The sequence below is a fragment of the Sander vitreus genome, chromosome 10 (assembly GCF_031162955.1).
Source record: "Sander vitreus isolate 19-12246 chromosome 10, sanVit1, whole genome shotgun sequence".
Classification (NCBI taxonomy): Eukaryota; Metazoa; Chordata; class Actinopteri; order Perciformes; family Percidae; genus Sander; species Sander vitreus.
In genome coordinates, this window is record NC_135864.1 from 316,411 (window position 1) to 337,615 (window position 21,205).

Consider the following 21,205-nt stretch of genomic DNA (forward strand, 5'->3'; position numbering starts at 1 on the left):
ATGTTTTTTCGACATATAAAATGACTTTTGATGACTTTTTTTTCGACATACTATACTATGACTTTTTATAAAATTTTTCGACATACTATACTGACTTTTTATGACTTTTTTCGACATACTATATTATGACTTTTTTGACCTTTTTTCGACATTTGACTTTTTATAAATTTTTTAGACATACTCTACCTTAATTCTTTTACTGTTTTTTCAACATCTATAATATGACTTTTTTTTCGACATATGACTTTTTATAAAAAAATTTCGACATACTATAAGATGACTTTTCTTGACACTATACTATGACTTTTTACAATTTTTCAACATACTATACTATGACTTTTTTGACTTTTTTTCGACATATGACTTTTTTATACAATTTTTTTCAACATACTATACGATGACTTTTTTTGACACTATACTATTACTTTTTACAATTTTTCGACTTTTGTACATTTTTTCGACAAATACTATGACATTTGATGACTTTTTTGTCGACATTTGACTTTTTATAAATTTTTTTCGACATACTATAAGATGACTTTTTTGACCTTTTTTCGACATTTGACTTTTTATAAATTTTTTTCGACATACTATAAGATGACTTTTCTTGACACTATACTATGACTTTTTACAATTTTTCAACATACTATACTATGACTTTTTTGACTTTTTTTCGACATATGACTTTTTATACATTTTTTCAACATACTATACGATGACTTTTTTTGACACTATACTATTACTTTTTACAATTTTTCGACATATACAATGACTTTTGTGACGTTTTTTCGACATACTATACTATGACTTTTTTGACATTTTTTCGACATATGGCTTTTTATAAATTTTTTAGACATACTTTACCTTAATTCTTTTACTGTTTTTTCGACATCTATAATATGACTTTTGATGAAATTTTTCAACATACTATACTATGACTTTTTTTCGACATGTGACTTTTTATAAAAAAATGTCGACATACTATAAGATGACTTTTCTTGACACTATACTATGACTTTTGATGAAATTTTTCAACATACTATACTATGACTTTTTTTCGACATGTGACTTTTTATAAAAAAATGTCGACATACTATAAGATGAATTTTCTTGACACTATACTATGACTTTATACATTTTTTCAACATATAAAATGACTTTTGTGACGTTTTTTCGACATACTATGACTTTTGATGACTTTTTTTTCGACATACTATACTATGACTTTTTATAAATTTTTTCGACATACTATACTGACTTTTTTTGACATTTTTTCGACATACTATATTATGACTTTTTTGACCTTTTTTCGACATTTGACTTTTTATAATTTTATTCAACATACTATACCTTAATTCTTTCACTGTTTTTTCGACATACTATAATATGACTTTTGATGAAATTTTTCAACATACTATACTATGACTTTTTTTCGACATATGACTTTTTATAAAAAAAATTTCGACATACTATAAGATGACTTTTTTTTACACTATACTATGACTTTTGTGACGTTTTTTCGACAAATACTATGACTATTGACGACATTTTTTCTACATACTATGACTTTTGCTGACTTTTTTCGACATACTATACTATGACTTTTTATACATTTTTGTTAGACATACTATAAGATGACTTTTTTTGACAATATACTATGACTTTTTACAATTTTTCGACATATACTATGACTTTTGTGACGTTTTTTCGACAAATACTATGACTTTTGCCGACATTTTTTCGACATTCTATGACTTTCGCTGACTTTTTTCGACATACTATACTATGACTTTTTATAAATTTTTTAGACAAACTATACCTTAATTCTTTTACTGTTTTTTCGACATACTATAATATGACTTTTTATAAATTTTTTCGACATGCTATTTTGACTTTTTTGACCTGTTTTTTCGACATACTATACTGATTTTTTTTCACTTTTTTCAATATACTATACTATGACTTTTTATACTTTGTTTTGACATAATACACTGACTTTTTTTATGTCGACATACTATACTTGACTTTTTTGACAATTCTTCGACTTTTGATGAAATTTTTCGAAATACTACACTATGATTCTTTTTTACTTTTTTTGATATACTATACTATGACTTTGTTCAACATATTACGATAGACTTTTTTTTAATTTCGAGATACTATACCGACTTTTTATGACTTTTTTCGACATTCTATATTATGACTTTTTTTACTTTTTTTCGACATATGGCTTTTTATAAATTTTTTAGACATACTCTACCTTAATTCTTTTACTGTTTTTTCGACATCTATAATATGACTTTTGATGAAATTTTTCAACATACTATACTATGACTTTTTATGACATTTTTTGACATACTACACTATGATTCTTTTTTACTTTTTTTGTCATACTATATTATGACTTTTTTGACCTTTTTTCGACATTTGACTTTTTATAAATTTTTCAACATACTATACTATGACTTTTTATGACATTTTTTGACATACTACACTATGATTCTTTTTTACTTTTTTTGTCATACTATATTATGACTTTTTTGACCTTTTTTCGACATTTGACTTTTTATAAATTTTTTAGACATACTCTACCTTAATTTTTTACTGTTTTTTCAACATACTATAATATGACTTTTTATGAATTTTTTCGACATACTATACTGACTTTTTTGACCTGTTTTTTCGACATACTATACTGACTTTTTTCACTTTTCTCAATATACTATGCTATGACTTTTTATACTTTGTTTTGACGTGATACACTGACTTTTTTCATTTCGGCATTCTATACTATGACTTTTTATGACATTTCTTCGACATTTGACTTTTTATCATTTATTTCGACATACTTATACCTTAATTCTTTCACTATTTTTTCGACATACTATACTGACTTTTTTTGACATTTTTTCGACATTTGACTTTTTATAAATTTTTTAGACATACTATACCTTAATTCTTTAACTGTTTTTTTCGACATACTATAATATGACTTTTGATGAATTTTTTCGACATACTATACTGACTTTTTTTGAACTTTTTTCGACATTTGACTTTTTATAAATTTTTTAGACATACTATACCTTAATTCTTTTACTGTTTTTTCGACATACTATAATATGACTTTTTATAAATTTTTTCGACATGCTATTTTGACTTTTTTGACCTGTTTTTTTCGACATACTATACCGATTTTTTTTCACTTTTTTCAATATACTATACTATGACTTTTTATACTTTGTTTTGACATAATACACTGACTTTTTTTATGTCGACATACTATACTTGACTTTTTTGATAATTCTTCGACTTTTGATGAAATTTTTCGACATACTATACTATGACTTTTTATGATATTTTTTGACATACTACACTATGATTCTTTTTTACTTTTTTTGATATACTATACTATGACTTTGTTCAACATATTACAATAGACTTTTTTTTAATTTCGAGATACTATACTGACTTTTGATGACTTTTTTTCAACATACTATATTATGACTTTTTTGACCTTTTTTCGACAATTGACTTTTTATAAATTTTTTAGACATACTCTACCTTAATTTTTTTACTGTTTTTTCGACATACTATAATATGACTTTTTATAATTTTTTTCGACATACTATACTGATTTTTTTGACTGTTTTTTCGACATACTATACTATGACTTTTTATACTTTGTTTTGACATAATACACTGACTTTTTTATTTCGACATACTATAATATGACTTTTTTTGACATTTCTTCGACATTTGACTTTTTATCATTTTTTTCGACATACTATACCTTAATTCTTTCACTGTTGTTTCGACATACTATAATATGACTTTTGATGAAATTTTTCAACATACTATACTATGACTTTTTATGACATTTTTTGACATACTACACTATGATTCTTTTTTACTTTTTTTGATATACTATACTATGACTTTTTTCGACATATTACACTATGACTTTTTTAATTTCGAGATACTATACTATGACTTTTTATGACTTTTTTTGTCATACTATATTATGACTTTTTTGACCTTTTTTCGACATTTGACTTTTTATAAATTTTTTAGACATACTCTATCTTAATTTTTTACTGTTTTTTTCGACATACTATAATATGACTTTTTATAAATTTTTTCGACATACTATACTGACTTTTTATGACATTTTTTGACATACTACACTATGATTCTTTTTTACTTTTTTTGACATATACACTAGTTTTTTTTAATTTCGACATACTATATTATGACTTTGTTTTGACATAATACACTGACTTTTTATTTCGGCATTCTATACTATGACTTTTTATGACATTTCTTCGACATTTGACTTTTTATAATTTTTATTCGACAAACTATACCTTAATTCTTTCACTGTTTTTTCGACATACTATAATATGACTTTTGATGAAATTTTTCAACATACTATACTATGACTATTTTTCGACATGACTTTTTATAAATTTTTTTCGACATACTATAAGATGACTTTTTTTGACCCTATACTATTACTTTTTACAATTTTTCGACATATACTATGACTTTTGTGACGTTTTTTCGACAAATACTATGATTTTTTATACATTTTTTCAACATTTGACTTTTTATAAGTTTTTTCGACATACTATACCTTAATTCTTTTACTGTTTTTTCAACATAATATACTATGACTTTTTTTTATTTCGACATACTATATTATGACTTTTTATACTTTGTTTTGACATACTACACTATGATTCTTTTTTACATTTTTTGACATACTATATGACTTTTTTGACATTTCTTCGACATTTGACTTTTTATCATTCTTTCACTGTTTTTTCGGCATACTATAATATGACTTTTGACGAAATTTTTCAATATACTATACTATGACTTTTTGGACTTTTTTTCATCATACTATACGATGACTTTTTTTGACACTATACTATATCTTTTCACAATTTTTCGACATATACTATGACTTTTGTGACGTTTTTTCGACAAATACTATGACTTTTGTGACGTTTTTTCGACAAATACTATGACTTATGATGACTTTTTTTCGACATACTATGACTATATACTATACTATATACTATGACGTTTTATACATTTTTTAACATACTATACTGACTTTTTATGACTTTTTTCGACCTATTACACTATGACTTTTTTTTATTTCCACATACTATATTGTGACTTATTTGACTTTTTTTTCGACATTTGACTTTTTATAAGTTTTTTCGACATACTATACTGACTTTTATGACTTTTTTCGACATAATATACTATGACTTTTTTTTATTTCGACATACTATATTATGACTTTTTTTGACTTTGTTTTGACATACTACACTATGATTCTTTTTTACATTTTTTGACATACTATAATATGACTTTTTTTGACTTTTTTTGACATATATTATGACTTTTTTTTACTTTTTTTTGATATACTATACTATGACTTTTTATACTTTCTTTTTGACATAATACACTGACTTTTTTTATTTCGACATACTATACTTGACTTTTTTGACATTTCTTCGACATTTGACTTTTTATAGTTTTTTCGACATACCATACCTTAATTCTTTCACTGTTTTTTCGACATAATATATTATGACTTTTTTTATTTCGACATACTATACTATGACGTTTTATAATTTTTTTGACATACTACACTATGATTCTATTTTACTTTTTTTTGACATTTTTCAACATATTACACTAGACTTTTTTTTAATTTCGACATACTATACTATGACTTTTTATACTTTGTTTTGACATAATACACTGACTTTTTTTATTTCGACATACTATATTATGACTTTTTTGACATTTTTTCGACATATTGACTTTTTATAAATTTTTTTCGACATACTATACCTATAATTCTTTTACTGTTTTTTTCGACATACTATACTATGACTTTTTATGACATTTTTTTTGACATACTATACTATGATCTTTTTATGACTTTTTTTTCGACATACTATACTATGACTTTTTATGACATTTTTTCGACATACTATACTGACTTTTTATGACTTTTTTCGACATACTATACCTTAATTACTTTTTACTGTTTTTTTTCGACATACTATACTGACTTTTTATGACTTTTGTCGACCTATTACACTATGACTTTTTTTTATTTCGACATACTATATTATGACTTTTTTGACTTTGTTTTGACATACTACACTAAGATTCTTTTTTACATTTTTTGACATACTATAATATGACTTTTTTTCGACATTTGACTTTTTACCATTTTTTTCAACGTACTATACGATGACTTTTTTTATTAAATTTTTTTCGACATACTATACTATGACTTTTTATGACATTTTTTCAACACTATGACTTTTTTATAATTTTTTTCGACATACTATACTTTAATTCTTTTCATTGTTTTTTTCGACATACTATAATATGACTTTTTATGCATTTTGTTTTCGACATACTATACTATGACTTTTTTTACTTTTTTTCGACATACTATACTATGACTTTTTTTGACATCTATACTATTACTTTTTACATTTTTTCGACATATACTATGACTTTTGTGACGTTTCTTTTCGATATACTATACATATGACTTTTAACTGACATTTTTTCGACATCTGACACTGAAATCTTTTTATCAGATATGTCCTCCACCATTGATGATCATGCCACAGCTATGACCATCTGTGCCCCCATCATGAAATTTGCCAAAGTTTATACTATGACTGCTTTCCTGACCTTATATTTACCAATACTATAGCCTGACTTTTTCATGATATTCATTTGACTTTTGAACTGCATTTCTATGATGCGTAGTATTGACAGTTTTATGACTTTTTGCTGACTATGACTTTTTCAACGAAATTATGACTTTATAAAGTTGACTATTATTACATATACTTTATTACTTTTTTTATTTTTTCAGACTTATAAACTATATGAGATTTTTGACTTTATTTTTTCGACATACTATACTATGACTTTTGATGACATTTTTTGACATATACTATGACTTTATACATTTTTCTTTCGACATACTATATGACTGCATTTGTACTATCACTATCTCGACATTTATATATGACTTTTTTGACGATTTTTTCAACATACTATACTGTTTTATGACTTTTTTTCGACATACTATACTGTGACTTTTTTTCGACTACTATACTATGACTTTTTGATGACTTTTTTCGACATACTATACTATGACTTTTTTTGACTTTTTTCGACAAATACTATGACTTTTGATGACATTCTTTCGACATACTATGACTTTTGATGACTTTTTTTCGACATACTTATACTATGACTTTTTATAAATTTTTTCGACATACTATACTGACTTTTTATGACTTTTTTCGACATACTATATTATGACTTTTTTGACCTTTTTTCGACATTTGACTTTTTCTAAATTTTTTAGACTTACTATACTGACTTTTTATGACTTTTTTCGACATATTACACTATGACTTTTTTTTTATGTCGACATACTATATTATGACTTTTTATGACTTTTTTGACATACTACACTATGATTTTTTTTACTTTTTTTGACATACTATATTATGTCTTTTTATGACTTTTTTTTACTTTTTTTGATATACTATACTATGACTTTTTATACTTTCTTTTGATATAACACACTGACTTGTTTTATTTCAGCATTCTATACTTGACTTTTTATGACATTTTTCAACACTTGACTTTGTATAATTTTTTTCGACATACTATACCTTAATTCTTTCACTGTTTTTTCGACATACTAAAATATGACTTTTTATGACATTTTTTGACATACTACACTGATTCTTTCTTACTTTTTTTGACATACTATACTATGACTTTTTTCGACATATTACACTAGATTTTTTTTTAATTTCGACATACTATATTATGACTTTTTATACTTTGTTTTGACATAATACACTGACTTTTTTTATTTCGACATACTATGTTATGACTTTTTTGACATTTTTTCGACATTTGACTTTTTATCATTTTTTTCGACATACTATCCCTAATTCTTTCAATGTTTTTTCGATATACTATAATATGACTTTTTATGACATTTTTTGACATACTATACTATGTCTTTTTATGACTTTTTTTTACTTTTTTCTATATACTATACTATGACTTTTTATGACATTTTTTTCGACATACTATACTGACTTTTTATGACTTTTTTCAACATACTATACCTTAATTATTTTACTGTTTTTTCGACATACTATACTGACTTTTTATGACTTTTTTCGACATATTACACTATGACTTTTTTTTTATGTCGACATACTATATCATGACTTTTTTGACTTTGTTTTGACATTCTACACTATGATTCTTTTTTACTTTTTTTGACATACGATAATATGACTTTTTTCACTTTTTTTCGACATTTGACTTTTTATAAATTTTTTCGACATACTATAATATGACTTTTTATGACATTTTTTGACATTCTATACTATGACTTTTTATGACATTTTTCAACACTTGCCTTTTTATAATTTTATTCAACATACTATACTTTAATTCTTTCATTGTTTTTTCGACATACTATAATATGACTTTTTATGCATTTGTTTCGACATATACTATGAGTTTTTTTACTTTTTTCGATATACTATACTATGACTTTTTTGACACTATACTATTACTTTTTACATTCTTTCGACATATACTATGACTTTTGTGACGGTTTTCGATATACTATACATATATATATATATATATATATACACTATGACTTTTTTTCGACATCGGGACAGCGGGAAATCTCTTTTCAGGGTGTTGTCCTCCACCATTGGATGGATCGAGTGCCAAGAAGCTGGGACCAGCCTGTGCCCCAATCAGGAAACGCCAAAGTTTAAACCATGGCTGCCTCCCGCCTTAGTATTAACCAATCACAATAGCCTGCACATTTTCATGTATTCAGCTTTGACTTTTGAACTGCATTCTTTTTGGGGCGAGGAGAGACAGTAACAGCGCTCCGCTGACTGTGGCTTCTCAAACCGGAACAATCCTTGTATACAAGTTGCTATTATTATTATTATTATTATTATTATTATTATTATTATTCCAGCTTTAATAAACCACCTTAAATGAGAGAAGTTGTTTGTCTTCTGTCCTAACTGACCAAGCTGGACCGCGTCACTACACTATGACTTTTAATGACATTTTTTGACATATTACACTATGATTTTTACAGTTTTTCGACATATATACACTATGACTTTTGTGACGTTTTTCGACAAATACTATGACTTTTTATGAAATTTTTCGACATACTGTACTGTGACCTTTTTTGACGTTTTTTCGACATTTGACTTTTTATAAATTTTTTCGACATAATATACTATGACTTTTTTGACATACTATACTATTACTTTTCATAAGTTTTTTTATATACATACTTTTTATGACATTTTTCGACATACTATACTATGACTTTTACTGTTTTTTTCAACATACGACTTTTTATACTTTTTTTCGATATACTATACTATGACTTTTTAAAAAAACATTGACGTACTATAATATGACTTTTTTTGACTGTTTTCGACATACTATATTATGACTAATTTGACTTTTTTTTAATTTCGACATACTATAGAGGAGAGTGGGGTAAGATGAGCCAGTTTTTACTTATGTGGATCTCCGGGCAAGGGAAATTGAGACAGAAGTACGATGAAGACCTCTACTGTTAATTTGGGATGTTGAATGTTGATGATGAATGCACCGATGACAAAGAGCCTCGAAAAAATGACCTCAGGAAAAAAAGTGTTCAGGTGACTCAACTTAACCCCGGTCAGTGGGTGAATTGACCATCCTATTTTTCACGTTTTAATGCAAGCATAATAAAAAAAAAATAACTTGCCTCTTAAAAAAACAAAAATTAATAATAATTGTTTGTAAAAAACCTTTCCAAACAATGTTAATTTTTTTTTTAAAGCTACCTCAAACAACCCAAAACAAACCAATTAAAGTTTAATTAGGGCCCGAGTGCCGACAGCGGTGAAGGCCCTATTGGAACTGAAGGAATTATTATTATTATTATTATTACACCAAATGAACTGGCTTTTTGAGGGGCTTAACATATTCAAAACTCACCAACATTGGCGGTCGCATCAAGTCTGGTGAATATTTACGTATTTTAAGGGTTTTGGGAATAGGCGCACAAAAATGGCTCGCTAGCGCCCCCTACAAAGATAAAGAAATGTAGCCCCTGCAGTGAGTTTAACGTAGACTCACGAAACTTGGTACACATATGGAGCATGTCAAGAAGTATAATAAACGTCATTGGAGCCATACCCTAAACCCAACAGGAAGTCAGCCATTTTGATTTCAAAGTTCAAAATTAGTGTGATTTTGGCCATTTCCACATGTCGTACTTTAACGAACTCCTCCTAGAGATCTCATCCGATCGACTTCTAATTTGGTCTGAACCATCTTAAGACGTTAAAGATGAAAAATTGTTAAAAGAAAATCTTTTCGTCAGACGGTGTGGGCGTGGCGTGGCGGCCATTTTGTGCGTTTAGCGATGAACGAAGAGGTTGTTGTAACTTGAGTGTACGTTGTCGTATCTGCCCAAAATTTCTCACGATTGACAAGAGTCGAGGTCTGAGGACATCTACAGGCCAATATTGACTTTTGGTCATAGCGCCCCCCTGCTGGCAACAGGAAATGCGCCTTATATGACAAACATAATCCGATTTACATAAAACTTATAATGTGTGGTCTACATGTGATACTGAGCCGCCCCTCTATACGTTAACCACGCCCACTACCTCAGGCCACGCCCCCTTTCATAACATTTGAACCGTTTAAGGTAGAGTCGTGTGTGAGGTACAGGGCATGAAGTTAACTTTTTTGACCACCAGCCACAGTGACTTTTTACCAGCCAGTTTGTTTTTGCCTCATGAAGGTGTAAAACAGGACTTGCTGTGTCTCTATGATCCTGTCCTGTCCTATTGATGGTAGTCTACTTGTGGACATTGCGCCGTCATCACGTGCTGTAGTGGAGGGGGGGGGGCGCCTTGATAATCCTGCATAGGAGCCCGGTGTTGGCTCGTTACGCCACTGCATATAACAGATGAGATGAGATGACAAAATCAGGAGTAGCCTACGCCACCACAACAACAACAACACTGGTGTGCGCGTCAGTCGCGGGGGAAACGGAGCAGCAGCCCCCCCCCTGCAGACAGCCGGCAGATTGAAACAGCAGCCGCTGACTTTAGAGTGAATAAACATCACAGCGTACATTGATGTTAAAATGTTTACATGTTGGCAGGACGGTCTGAAATGTTCTGCACGGTCTTTCGCTGGACGTTTTGTTGGTAACTGTGAGATGTTCGAGTCACACACGTCTCGTCTTCATATCAGAAACTAGGAAATGATCAACCCGTTCTCTCTCCCACTTGGTCAGTGGCTGCAGGTGGGATGCTGGGATTGTGTCCCGGCTGTCAATCAATGTCTTCCAGTGATGCGGGCCCCTGATTGGACCAGGCCTGTAAGCAACCGTGTACCCTGTTTACCGATAGTTAGACGTCTGAATCACTCAATTCTCATTGGCTACCTGCCAACGTGCAGGTAGAGTGACAGTGTTACCAGCCAATTGCAAAATTCACCCGCATTTGGCGGGTGGTCGGGTGTTAATTTCATGCCCTGGTGAGGTATCGTTAAACTCAGCAGACTTCCTTATTCATTGGTGATGGTTTGGCCCGCCCACCTATGCTTTAGCCACGCCCCCTTTTATAACTAATGACCCATTTGATGTAGACCCTTGTGTGAGGTATCAATGAACTCAGCAGAGACTTTCTTTTTAATTGGCCATGGTTTGCCCCGCCCCCTATGCTTTGGCCACGCCCCCTTTCACAGCTAATGAACTGTATGATGTAGAGTCTTATGTGAGGTATAACCCTAACCCGGTCGCAAGGAGCGACGTCCGCCAGTTACCCCGACGCGCGTAAAGTGAAGGACTGCCAACATAGTTTTCAGGAGCAAGAAATATGGTTGTATGCTGTTAATCAAGCCATGTCCAATCTCTCTCACACACACACACGTCCCTCCACTGTGTTCAGTTCTAGTTTCCAACGTTGTTAAAATGTTTCACAGTTTTGAACTTGAGAAGAGAACAGTTTGAACTTCCAGACAACAATGAAAAGGACTATTGGACATCCCATCCATCAAGGGTGCAGGGAAATATGAGTTGTTGCTCCCTCCTTGCAGTTCCTCCAACCTCTTGAGGTTTAGGAAGCTTCTTCAGCATCATTCAGGGAATTTAAACCTATAAAACAAGACATAAAATAAGACATACATAACAAAGACAAGAGCCATGATGAAAAGAATCAGAATCATTATGCTTTTCAAGCAATGCTAAAATCATACTAAACAGCCCTGAATACATATCCTGTAACTGAATACATATCCTGGTAACTGAATACATATCCTGGTAACTGTGGCTGATAAGTAAACACATGCCAATGTCTCGTACAGTAAATGTACTTTACTCTTGCATCTTGCTATAGTTGCCATTCAATAGTATTAATATTATGGAATATATTAACTCAGTCACCTGTCCATCACTTTTGCTCAGATTGTCAAAGAACCCCCCCCCCCCCCCCCGACTGTAGTTTTGTTGAAGGCTGTAGTTCATCATCATCTGGCTGACGTTGCCCCACAGTCACCATTTAGGCAAAAACGGCCTAGCTTAGCTATTCAGGCTAACCTTTAGCTCAATGATTGACATGTAGCATACACAACTTAAGATACATTTGATCTGGCAGCTAGTATAGCTGCAATGCAGAAACTTATCTTCAACAAGCAAAAAAGTCTTACTTCTTGTCCCATGTGCTTCTCCTCTTCACAGCAAAATAGAAATGATTTTATTGAATTTAAACTGACTTTTACTAGAGCAGCGAGCTGGATGAGAGACGGTCAGTTTAAAGCAGCAGCGTTACTTTGTAATATTCAGTTATTTCCTTTTATGCAACTTAGCCCACATTTACAACGGTTATCAGTCAGTTTCACTAGAACTCTTCCCTCTATCACTTCTTGATGGAAACCTGCATAAAACCAGATTAAAGGAGAAGAAACAACACACACACACACACAGTTCAGCTCTTCACTGTATTTCACCTCGTACATTTACACACTGGTTCCCTCCACCAGCTCCACTGGATTCATTTAAGGCACATTGAAGGTGATTCATTCATGTATTAACAGAATTATGAAGATTTTTGGTCTGCAGATAAACACACAAACCTGTCAGCAACATCAAATACATTCAACACACACACGTGTATATATATATATATATATATATAAATCTGGGGATATTTTGGTCCAATCTGGATCAATAATGAGATGCAGCTGTTTCCACTGTAAAGTCTTTGGTAGCAGCAGCTCTGAGAAGGACACTTGGGAGATACAATCGATCAATGTGATTAGCAGGGTTTCCCCCAGCGTATCGGAAGCCTACGCCTCTGGGAATGATCTTTTATGGATTTTAAAGACCTTTTTTAAACTGCTGTTACGGTCGGGCGGCTCGAGTGGAAAGTTAAGCCCAAATCAGGCCAAGACGAGACGAGTTGAAACTGGAGTTGAGACCGGCGGTTCAGACCGCTGCAACTTTCCTGCGACGTTCTTAAACTATTTGGTCTCTTTGAGAATCGTTGGTCTGGGCTTCAGTTAACGTCTGATCTTCAAACCTCCAGTTAGCTTTTATCGCTGACTTAATGGAAGCTTACGCCTCTGGAAATGATATAAACTTCAGCTCAGTTCACACAGAAATGTTGTGATGAGACGAGTTCAAGATTCTGCTCTTCTCTTCCAACGGCCTCATCTTCTCATCCTGTGAGAGGAGGAAGAAGAAGCAGCATCTTCAGCTCTCAACACAGAGGCTGGAAAGTCCTGTTCAGACCCAATTAGACCAGACAAGCTGGCTGACTGACTGACTGACTGACACACACACACACACACACACACACACACACACACACAAGCTGACACACACACAAGACCAGACAAGCTGGCTGACTGACTGAGACACACACACACGAGCTGACACACACAGACAAGACCAGACCAGACAAGCTGACACACACACGCGCACACAAACAGAGAGACACACACACACAGACAGACCAGACAAGCTGACAGACACACACACACACACACACACACACACACACACACACACACACACAGAGACAGACAGACAGACAGACAGACTCTTACTGTGGTCTGAACTGGACTTTTGTTGAGTCATAGTTTCTAATCCCCAGCGAGCTTTACGTCGAGCTCTGTGGAATCTGTGTTGATCTTTTTCATATTTTTTATAGATTCTGATTTTTGCGATGCCGTTTGTTATCACAGAAACTACCGGGCTTTCCAGGACCGCTGGGACTGCTCCCTCGCCGCCGGGGGAAACCTGCAGGAACTGATTTTTGGTTACATTATGCAGCTTTTAAATTAATCACATAATCAAACTATTTATCAAAAAAAAAAAAAAAAAAAAAAAAAAGAAGAGAAGAAACATGAATTAATCTCCTGATTATCATTTCACACGCACAAAAGACACGAAGACGTACGGCTGAGCGGACCTCGAGGCGAGGATGATTTGGTTTCTTCTGGACCGTGAGGTCAGAGGTCAGGTCAGGTCAGGAGCAGTGAAGTGGTTACAGCCTTTTGGACCACCTCGAAATCAAAAAGAACCTAAAAACACAGAATCTGGATCACAGAGGATCCAACCCCACCCTGTTGATTACCCACAATCCCTCACCGATAGACCCCCGCACCGGGACACCCAGTAACCCTGATTGTCTCTGACTGATTTTTCAAAATAAAAGGCCTGTTCATGATGTGTCGCAGCAGAGTGTTCGAGCGTCCGGCAGAAAGATGAAGAGAAACAACGCAGAGCGTTTCGCTGCAGCGTGTTTGTGCAAAAACAAGTCCGTCCCGCTGGAGACCCAGAACCAGAACCAGAACCAGAACCAGGGGGAGTTTTACTGCTGCGGGCGTCATGGTTTCCCCACGTCCACGGTGATCAGCGTGTACAGGTGGAACTTCTCCGCCTTCACCACGCTGTACGTCAGAGAGTTGATCCCGTCTTTGTGCATCGTCTCTCGGGTGTGAGCGATCCGGTTAAACCTGCACACACACACACACACACACACACACACACACACAGATAGAAACACACACACACACACACACACACACACACAGACACACACACAGATAGAAACACACATGCACACACACAGAGCACACACACACATGCACACACACAGAGAGACACACACACAGATAGAAACACACATGCACACACACAGAGACACACACAGATAGAAACACACATGCACACACACACAGAGAGAAACACATGCACACACACAGAGAGACACACACACGCGCACACAAACACACACACACATGCACACACACACAGAGAGAAACACACACACACACACATACAGAGAGAGAAACACACACACACACACACACACAGAGACATACACACACGCGCACACAAACACACAGAGAAACACACACGCACACACACACACAGAGACACAGAGAGACACAGATAGAAACACACACGCACACACACAGATAGAAACACACACGCACACACAGAGAAACACACACACACACACACACACACACACACACACACACAGAGACACACACACACACAGACACACACATTTTGGTTTAGTGTCCAAATCACATTTTCTATTTTAGAATAAAAGGTAATAAAATCATAAATGTGATATTTACTCTTTACCTCCCAGGATTACGCAGCTTTACACCAATATAAATACAAGCTACTAGTATTATTACTGCAGGTTACCTCTGAGGATTGGGGTCGTTCTGTTTGTCTCTCTGGTGGCGGATCATGCGACATTTCCCCATCTCGCCGCTCGGTCTCGAGATGGACATTCCTTTAGATGAGAGCCTGGAGACACAACAAAGACACATTCCTTTAGATGAGAGCCTGGAGACACAACAACACAACCAAGGTTAAAGCTTGAGTTATGGTTCTGGGCTCCACGCAGCTTTCTCTGTAGATAGTGGCCTGAAATTTATACTGGTGTGTGTGTGTGTGTGTGTGTGTGTGTGTGTGTCTGTCTGTGTGTGTCTTTCTGTGTCTGTGTGTGTGTGTGTGTGTGTGTCTTTCTGTGTGTGTGTGTGTGTGTGTGTGTGTGTCTTTCTGTGTGTGTGTGTGTCTGTGTGTGTGTGTGTGTGTCTGTGTGTCTGTGTTTGTGTGTGTGTCTCTCTGTTTGTGTGTCTCTGTGTGTGTCTCTCTCTCTGTATGTGTGTCTGTGTGTGTGTGTCTGTCTGTGTGTGTCTCTGTGTGTGTGTGTGTGTGTGTGTGTGTGTGTCTGTGTTTGTGTGTGTGTCACTGTGTGTCAGAGACACAAAGAGACACACACACACACACACAGAGAGACATTATTATTATTATTATTATGTGTTCTATCTTTTTAGATAAAACAGACAAAGTTTCCTTTTCGGGACGTAATTTGAAGTTGGATAAAAGGTAAAAATATATCGCAGTATGCTTAAAATCGCAATAAAAAGAAGGGTGATTTACGTAAAAATAAAAAATAAAACGTCAATAAAAGCAACAACAATTTCAAAAAAGTGACAAATTTAGGAAAAAAATAATGACAGTTACAAAAACATCCGGAAAGAAAGCTGCAATCAGCGATTATTTTCGTGGTGGATTAATGTGATGTAATGAAAGAAAAGCTGCAACTAAAACGTCTAACTGCAGACGACGTATTGAGGAACTTGTGTCGTAAGAGACAGACTCAGGGCACAGCGAGGTTAGTCAGTTAGTTTAGTCAGCACTTGTTTTATTCTTATATGTTAACAGAGCACAAACAGACATGTTGACACGTCAGAGTAGGAACAGCACAGGTGTGTTCAGACCATTAATGATGGCTGCATTCCCCTTAGGAGAGGCCCTGGTGGTGTTCATGCTGACTCACTGACATCTCTCACTGGGACACTAGATGGAACTGAGCCATCGTTAAGGTGATCAGTCTCAGCTGGGCTCTTCCTACTACGACAAGTCACCATGTCTGCTGTGGAAAAGGTCCATAAAGCAGATTGTGATTGTGAAATAATGTTGTGCAGTTCATGGTTTGAGCCACCAGGTGGAGCCTCTGACTTATTAATGAGACTGAGTTACAGCTCTGAGAGTCAGGTCTGGTTTCTGGTTCTGGGCTCCACACAGTCTGCGTGCGTGTGTGTGCATGTGTGTCTCTGTGTGTGTGTCTCTGTGTGTGCGTGTGTGTGTGTGTCTGTGTGTGTGTGTCTCTGTGTGTGTGTGTGTGTGTGTGTCTCTCTGTGTGTGTGTGTCTCTCTGTGTGTGTGTCTCTCTGTGTGTGGGGGTGTGTGTGTGTGTCTCTGTGTGTGTGTGTGTGTGTGTGTGTGTGTGTGTGTGTGTGTGTGTGTGTGTGTGTCTCTCTCTCTGTGTGTGTGTGTGTGTGTGTCTGTGTGTTACCTGTTGAAGATGTCGTCGTCCTCCCCTCCCCAGCCCCAGTAGTTGTTGGGGAAGCCGTTGATCTTCAGATATTGTTCTTTACTCAGCGAGGAAACGCCTCCAAAATATTGATTATAAGGTAACCTGCAGGACACAGAGACAGAGCACATGAGGACACTGAGACTATAAACATTATCTTCACCGTGGATTCATGTGTGGATGACGTTCTGGATGAATGGATGAGTAGTTTGGGCTCTAAAATGTGGATCAGTGTTTCCCAAAAAGCCCAAGATGACGTCCTCAAATGTGTTGTCCACAACTCAAAGATATTCAGCTCACTGTCCCAGAGGTTCTCAAAGTGATTAATAATGGATTATCAAAATAACTACTGCAACAGAAAACTAACGGACGAACAAACACATGAACTACTAACGTAGGGATGCACCGAATCCAGGATTCAGCTGAATATTGGGCTTTTTTAATAATAATAATAATGTAAACATTATTAATCCCGCAAGGGGAAATTCATGTTTTTCACTCTGTTATTACACACAGACCTGAATTAAACACACATCAGTAACTATACATGCACTAATGGAGACATGTCAGAGTCAGTTTACTCCGCGCTACGCTGGTCGCCGTAATGACGGCGCCGTTGATTACAGGAAGGTGTTTACGTAGGTGGAGCTTCAATGCAGCAGGCTGAGAGGAAGTGGAAATGGAACTGGTGAGCAGAAAAAGTGTTGTTTGGCAGTACTTTCAGTCAAAAGAAGGCCATTCAAGTCCAGCTACATGTTCAATCTGCAATGCTGATTAGTCTGGTGGTGGCGAGGACCCTAAACAATACACAACATCACCGCTGTTACAACATCTGGTATGAAACATCTGGAAGAATACGAGCTGAGCATGAAGGAATCTACAGACAGCAGCCAGAATGCAGCAACTTCAGGTACGGCAAAGGAAGGACAGTCACTGTTTACTTCATTAATGTGTTGACTGTGTTCATGGACTGAGGACGGGACGAGGATTCAGCAGAACCCCAAAAATCTGGATTCGGTGGACACCCCTACTAACAACACTTATGTAGACATAGGGTCTGTACCTACCTATGGTTACTAGTCATGGAGACATAGGGTCTGTACCTACCTATGGTTACTAGTTATGTAGACATAGGGTCTGTACCTACCTATGGTTACTAGTCATGGAGACATAGGGTCTGTACCTACCTATGGTTACTAGTCATGGAGACATAGGGTCTGTACCTACACCGTAGCCTACAGCATAGATCCAACACAGTCATGAATCAAGCTTCACTTTCCACCTCTGGTTTTCTTGTTGTCTTGTGTGTAAAGGTCTGTTCCATACAGAGAACGATAAATATAAAGATAACTGTAAATATTATCAGCCGTTTACAGCACGTTATCGTTAAGCAGTCCTAGTTATCGTTCTTGATGTTGAGTTAAAAAAAACATTCTCCTGTTGTACTGTACAACTCTGCAGTCTGACATTTAACCAACTACAGGAAGTCAAGAGACAAAGTGTGTGTGTGTGTGTGTGTGTGTGTGTGTGTGTGCAGGAAACAGGAAGTGAGGACCCTGACAGATGGTAGTGTTGGTCTCTGTGGTGTCACTGCCACTTCCTGATAACATTTTTCTCTCCCCACTCTCTCATCAGGGCCGCCCTCTCCTTCACTAACACTTATTTTATCATCGTAAACCCACCAGACTCCAAGTAAATAATCAGGACTTTTATCATCGTAAAACACACTTCATTCAAAGTGGACAGAAACTAAATAAAACTACCAAAAGCCGTCTTGGTTCATCTTTCCACTGTTCCAACAATCACCACTCTGGTTTGGTTGAAATAAACCCTTAATTCACCCATTTACATGTGGAGATATGCTGGCTCTATACACGCTAAAAGTCCTGATTATTTACATGGAGTCTGGTGGATATATGCTGGCTCTATACACGCTAAAAGTCCTGATTATTTACATGAGTCTGGTGGAGATATGCTGGCTCTATACACGCTAAAAGTCCTGATTATTTACATGGAGTCTGGTGGAGATATGCTGGCTCTATACACGCTAAAAGTCCTGATTATTTACATGGAGTCTGGTGGATATATGCTGGCTCTATACACGCTAAAAGTCCTGATTATTTACATGGAGTCTGGTGGATATATGCTGGCTCTATACACGCTAAAAGTCCTGATTATTTCCATGGAGTCTGGTGGAGATATGCTGGCTCTATACACGCTAAAAGTCCTGATTATTTACATGGAGTCTGGTGGGTTTGGTGATGGGGATTTCGGGGCTGTTTCGTGTAAACTAAAAGGATCTTCCTCTTTAACTAAAAGGTCTATCTCTGTAGGGATCCATCCCATAATGTTGTCACACACTTATAATAATAATCTGAGTCTGTCAGCAGCAACAACAGAACTTTTAGTAACGCTGACTGCTGCTGAACATTAGTCCTGTAGGGTAACATTACAGCTTGTTACTAACTGCTGCTGAACATTAGTCCTGTAGGGTAACATTACAGCTTGTTACTAACTGCTGCTGAACATTAGTCCTGTAGGGTAACATTACAGCTGCTGAACATTAGTCCTGTGCACACCAGACTCCATTCATATTTCTGTCATTTTAACACACGTTCAGTTTTACTTTTACTGCTCTGTGAACGGGCTGCAGCCCAGGTGTGTCCTCTCACTTGAAGCCGAACTTGTCCATGGACACCGACAGGTGTCTCGGCTGGCTGAAGCACTTGTAGGTGTTGCGGTCGTCCATGGGTATCAGGTCCACGTCGCTGAAGACAAAGCACTCGTAGTCGTACTCCTTCAGAGCCTCCACGTAGCCGATGTTCAGCAGCTTCGCTCGGTTAAACGTCTCGTCTCCGTCCTGACACACACACACACAGTTAAAAACACAATTTTTCAATCCAAAAAGGTAGAAAACTGCAAAAACCTTAGAAACACAAATCTATGACGTCATAGTGAAGGTTCAGTTAATGCTTTTTAATCTAAAATAATGAAATATTGAAGCAGTAATGAATTCACAGATCTCTGAAACCTTAACACCAAACATTGGTGTAGAGAAATGCGAGCGACAGACACTATGTTATAATAATGCCGTGTGAAGCAGGAGTTCCCCGGGGATAGAGAAGAGCTCTCAGCTGAATTACAGATAAAGAAGAGTCCCTGAACGCCTCGGAGGAAAGAACCGGTTGTTCAATCTCAACGTCTTTGTTTGAACGTGGACAGAATGAGGTCACCTGAGAGACACACACACACACACTCACACACACACACACACACACTAACACACACACACACACACACACACACACACACACACACACACACACACACTAACAGACACACACACACACTCACACACAAGCGCACACACACACACTAACAGACACTCACACACACACTAACAGACACTCACACACACACACACACACTAACAGACACTCACACACTAACAGACACACACACACACACACTAACAGACACACACACACACACACTAACAGACACACACACACTAACAGACACACACACACACACACACACACACACTAACAGACACACACACACACACACACACACACACTAACAGACACACACACACACTAACAGACACACACACACACACACACACACACAAACAGACACACACACACTAACAGACACACA

General features: G+C 35.4%; 1 protein-coding gene across 5 annotated transcripts in view; it reads right to left on the reverse strand.

Moving 5' to 3' along the window:
- Positions 1-13,115: 13,115 nt before the first annotated feature.
- The window catches only part of b4galt1l (DP-Gal:betaGlcNAc beta 1,4- galactosyltransferase, polypeptide 1, like), a 24,031-nt gene continuing 15,941 nt past the window's right edge, over positions 13,116-21,205 (reverse strand). For 2 of the 5 annotated variants that reach the window (XM_078259969.1, XM_078259968.1), the window contains exons 4-7: positions 20,215-20,402; positions 17,525-17,647; positions 15,863-16,006; positions 13,116-15,156 (exon numbers count right to left, since the gene is read on the reverse strand). In XM_078259969.1, coding sequence (XP_078116095.1) covers positions 15,027-15,156; positions 15,863-16,006; positions 17,525-17,647; positions 20,215-20,402 — 585 coding nt within the window. In that variant the 3' untranslated portion in view covers positions 13,116-15,026. Of the gene's footprint in view, positions 15,157-15,862; positions 16,007-16,964; positions 17,103-17,524; positions 17,648-20,214; positions 20,403-21,205 lie in introns of those variants that run through there. The other 3 variants (XM_078259971.1, XM_078259970.1, XM_078259972.1) reach the window with 2 other exon arrangements.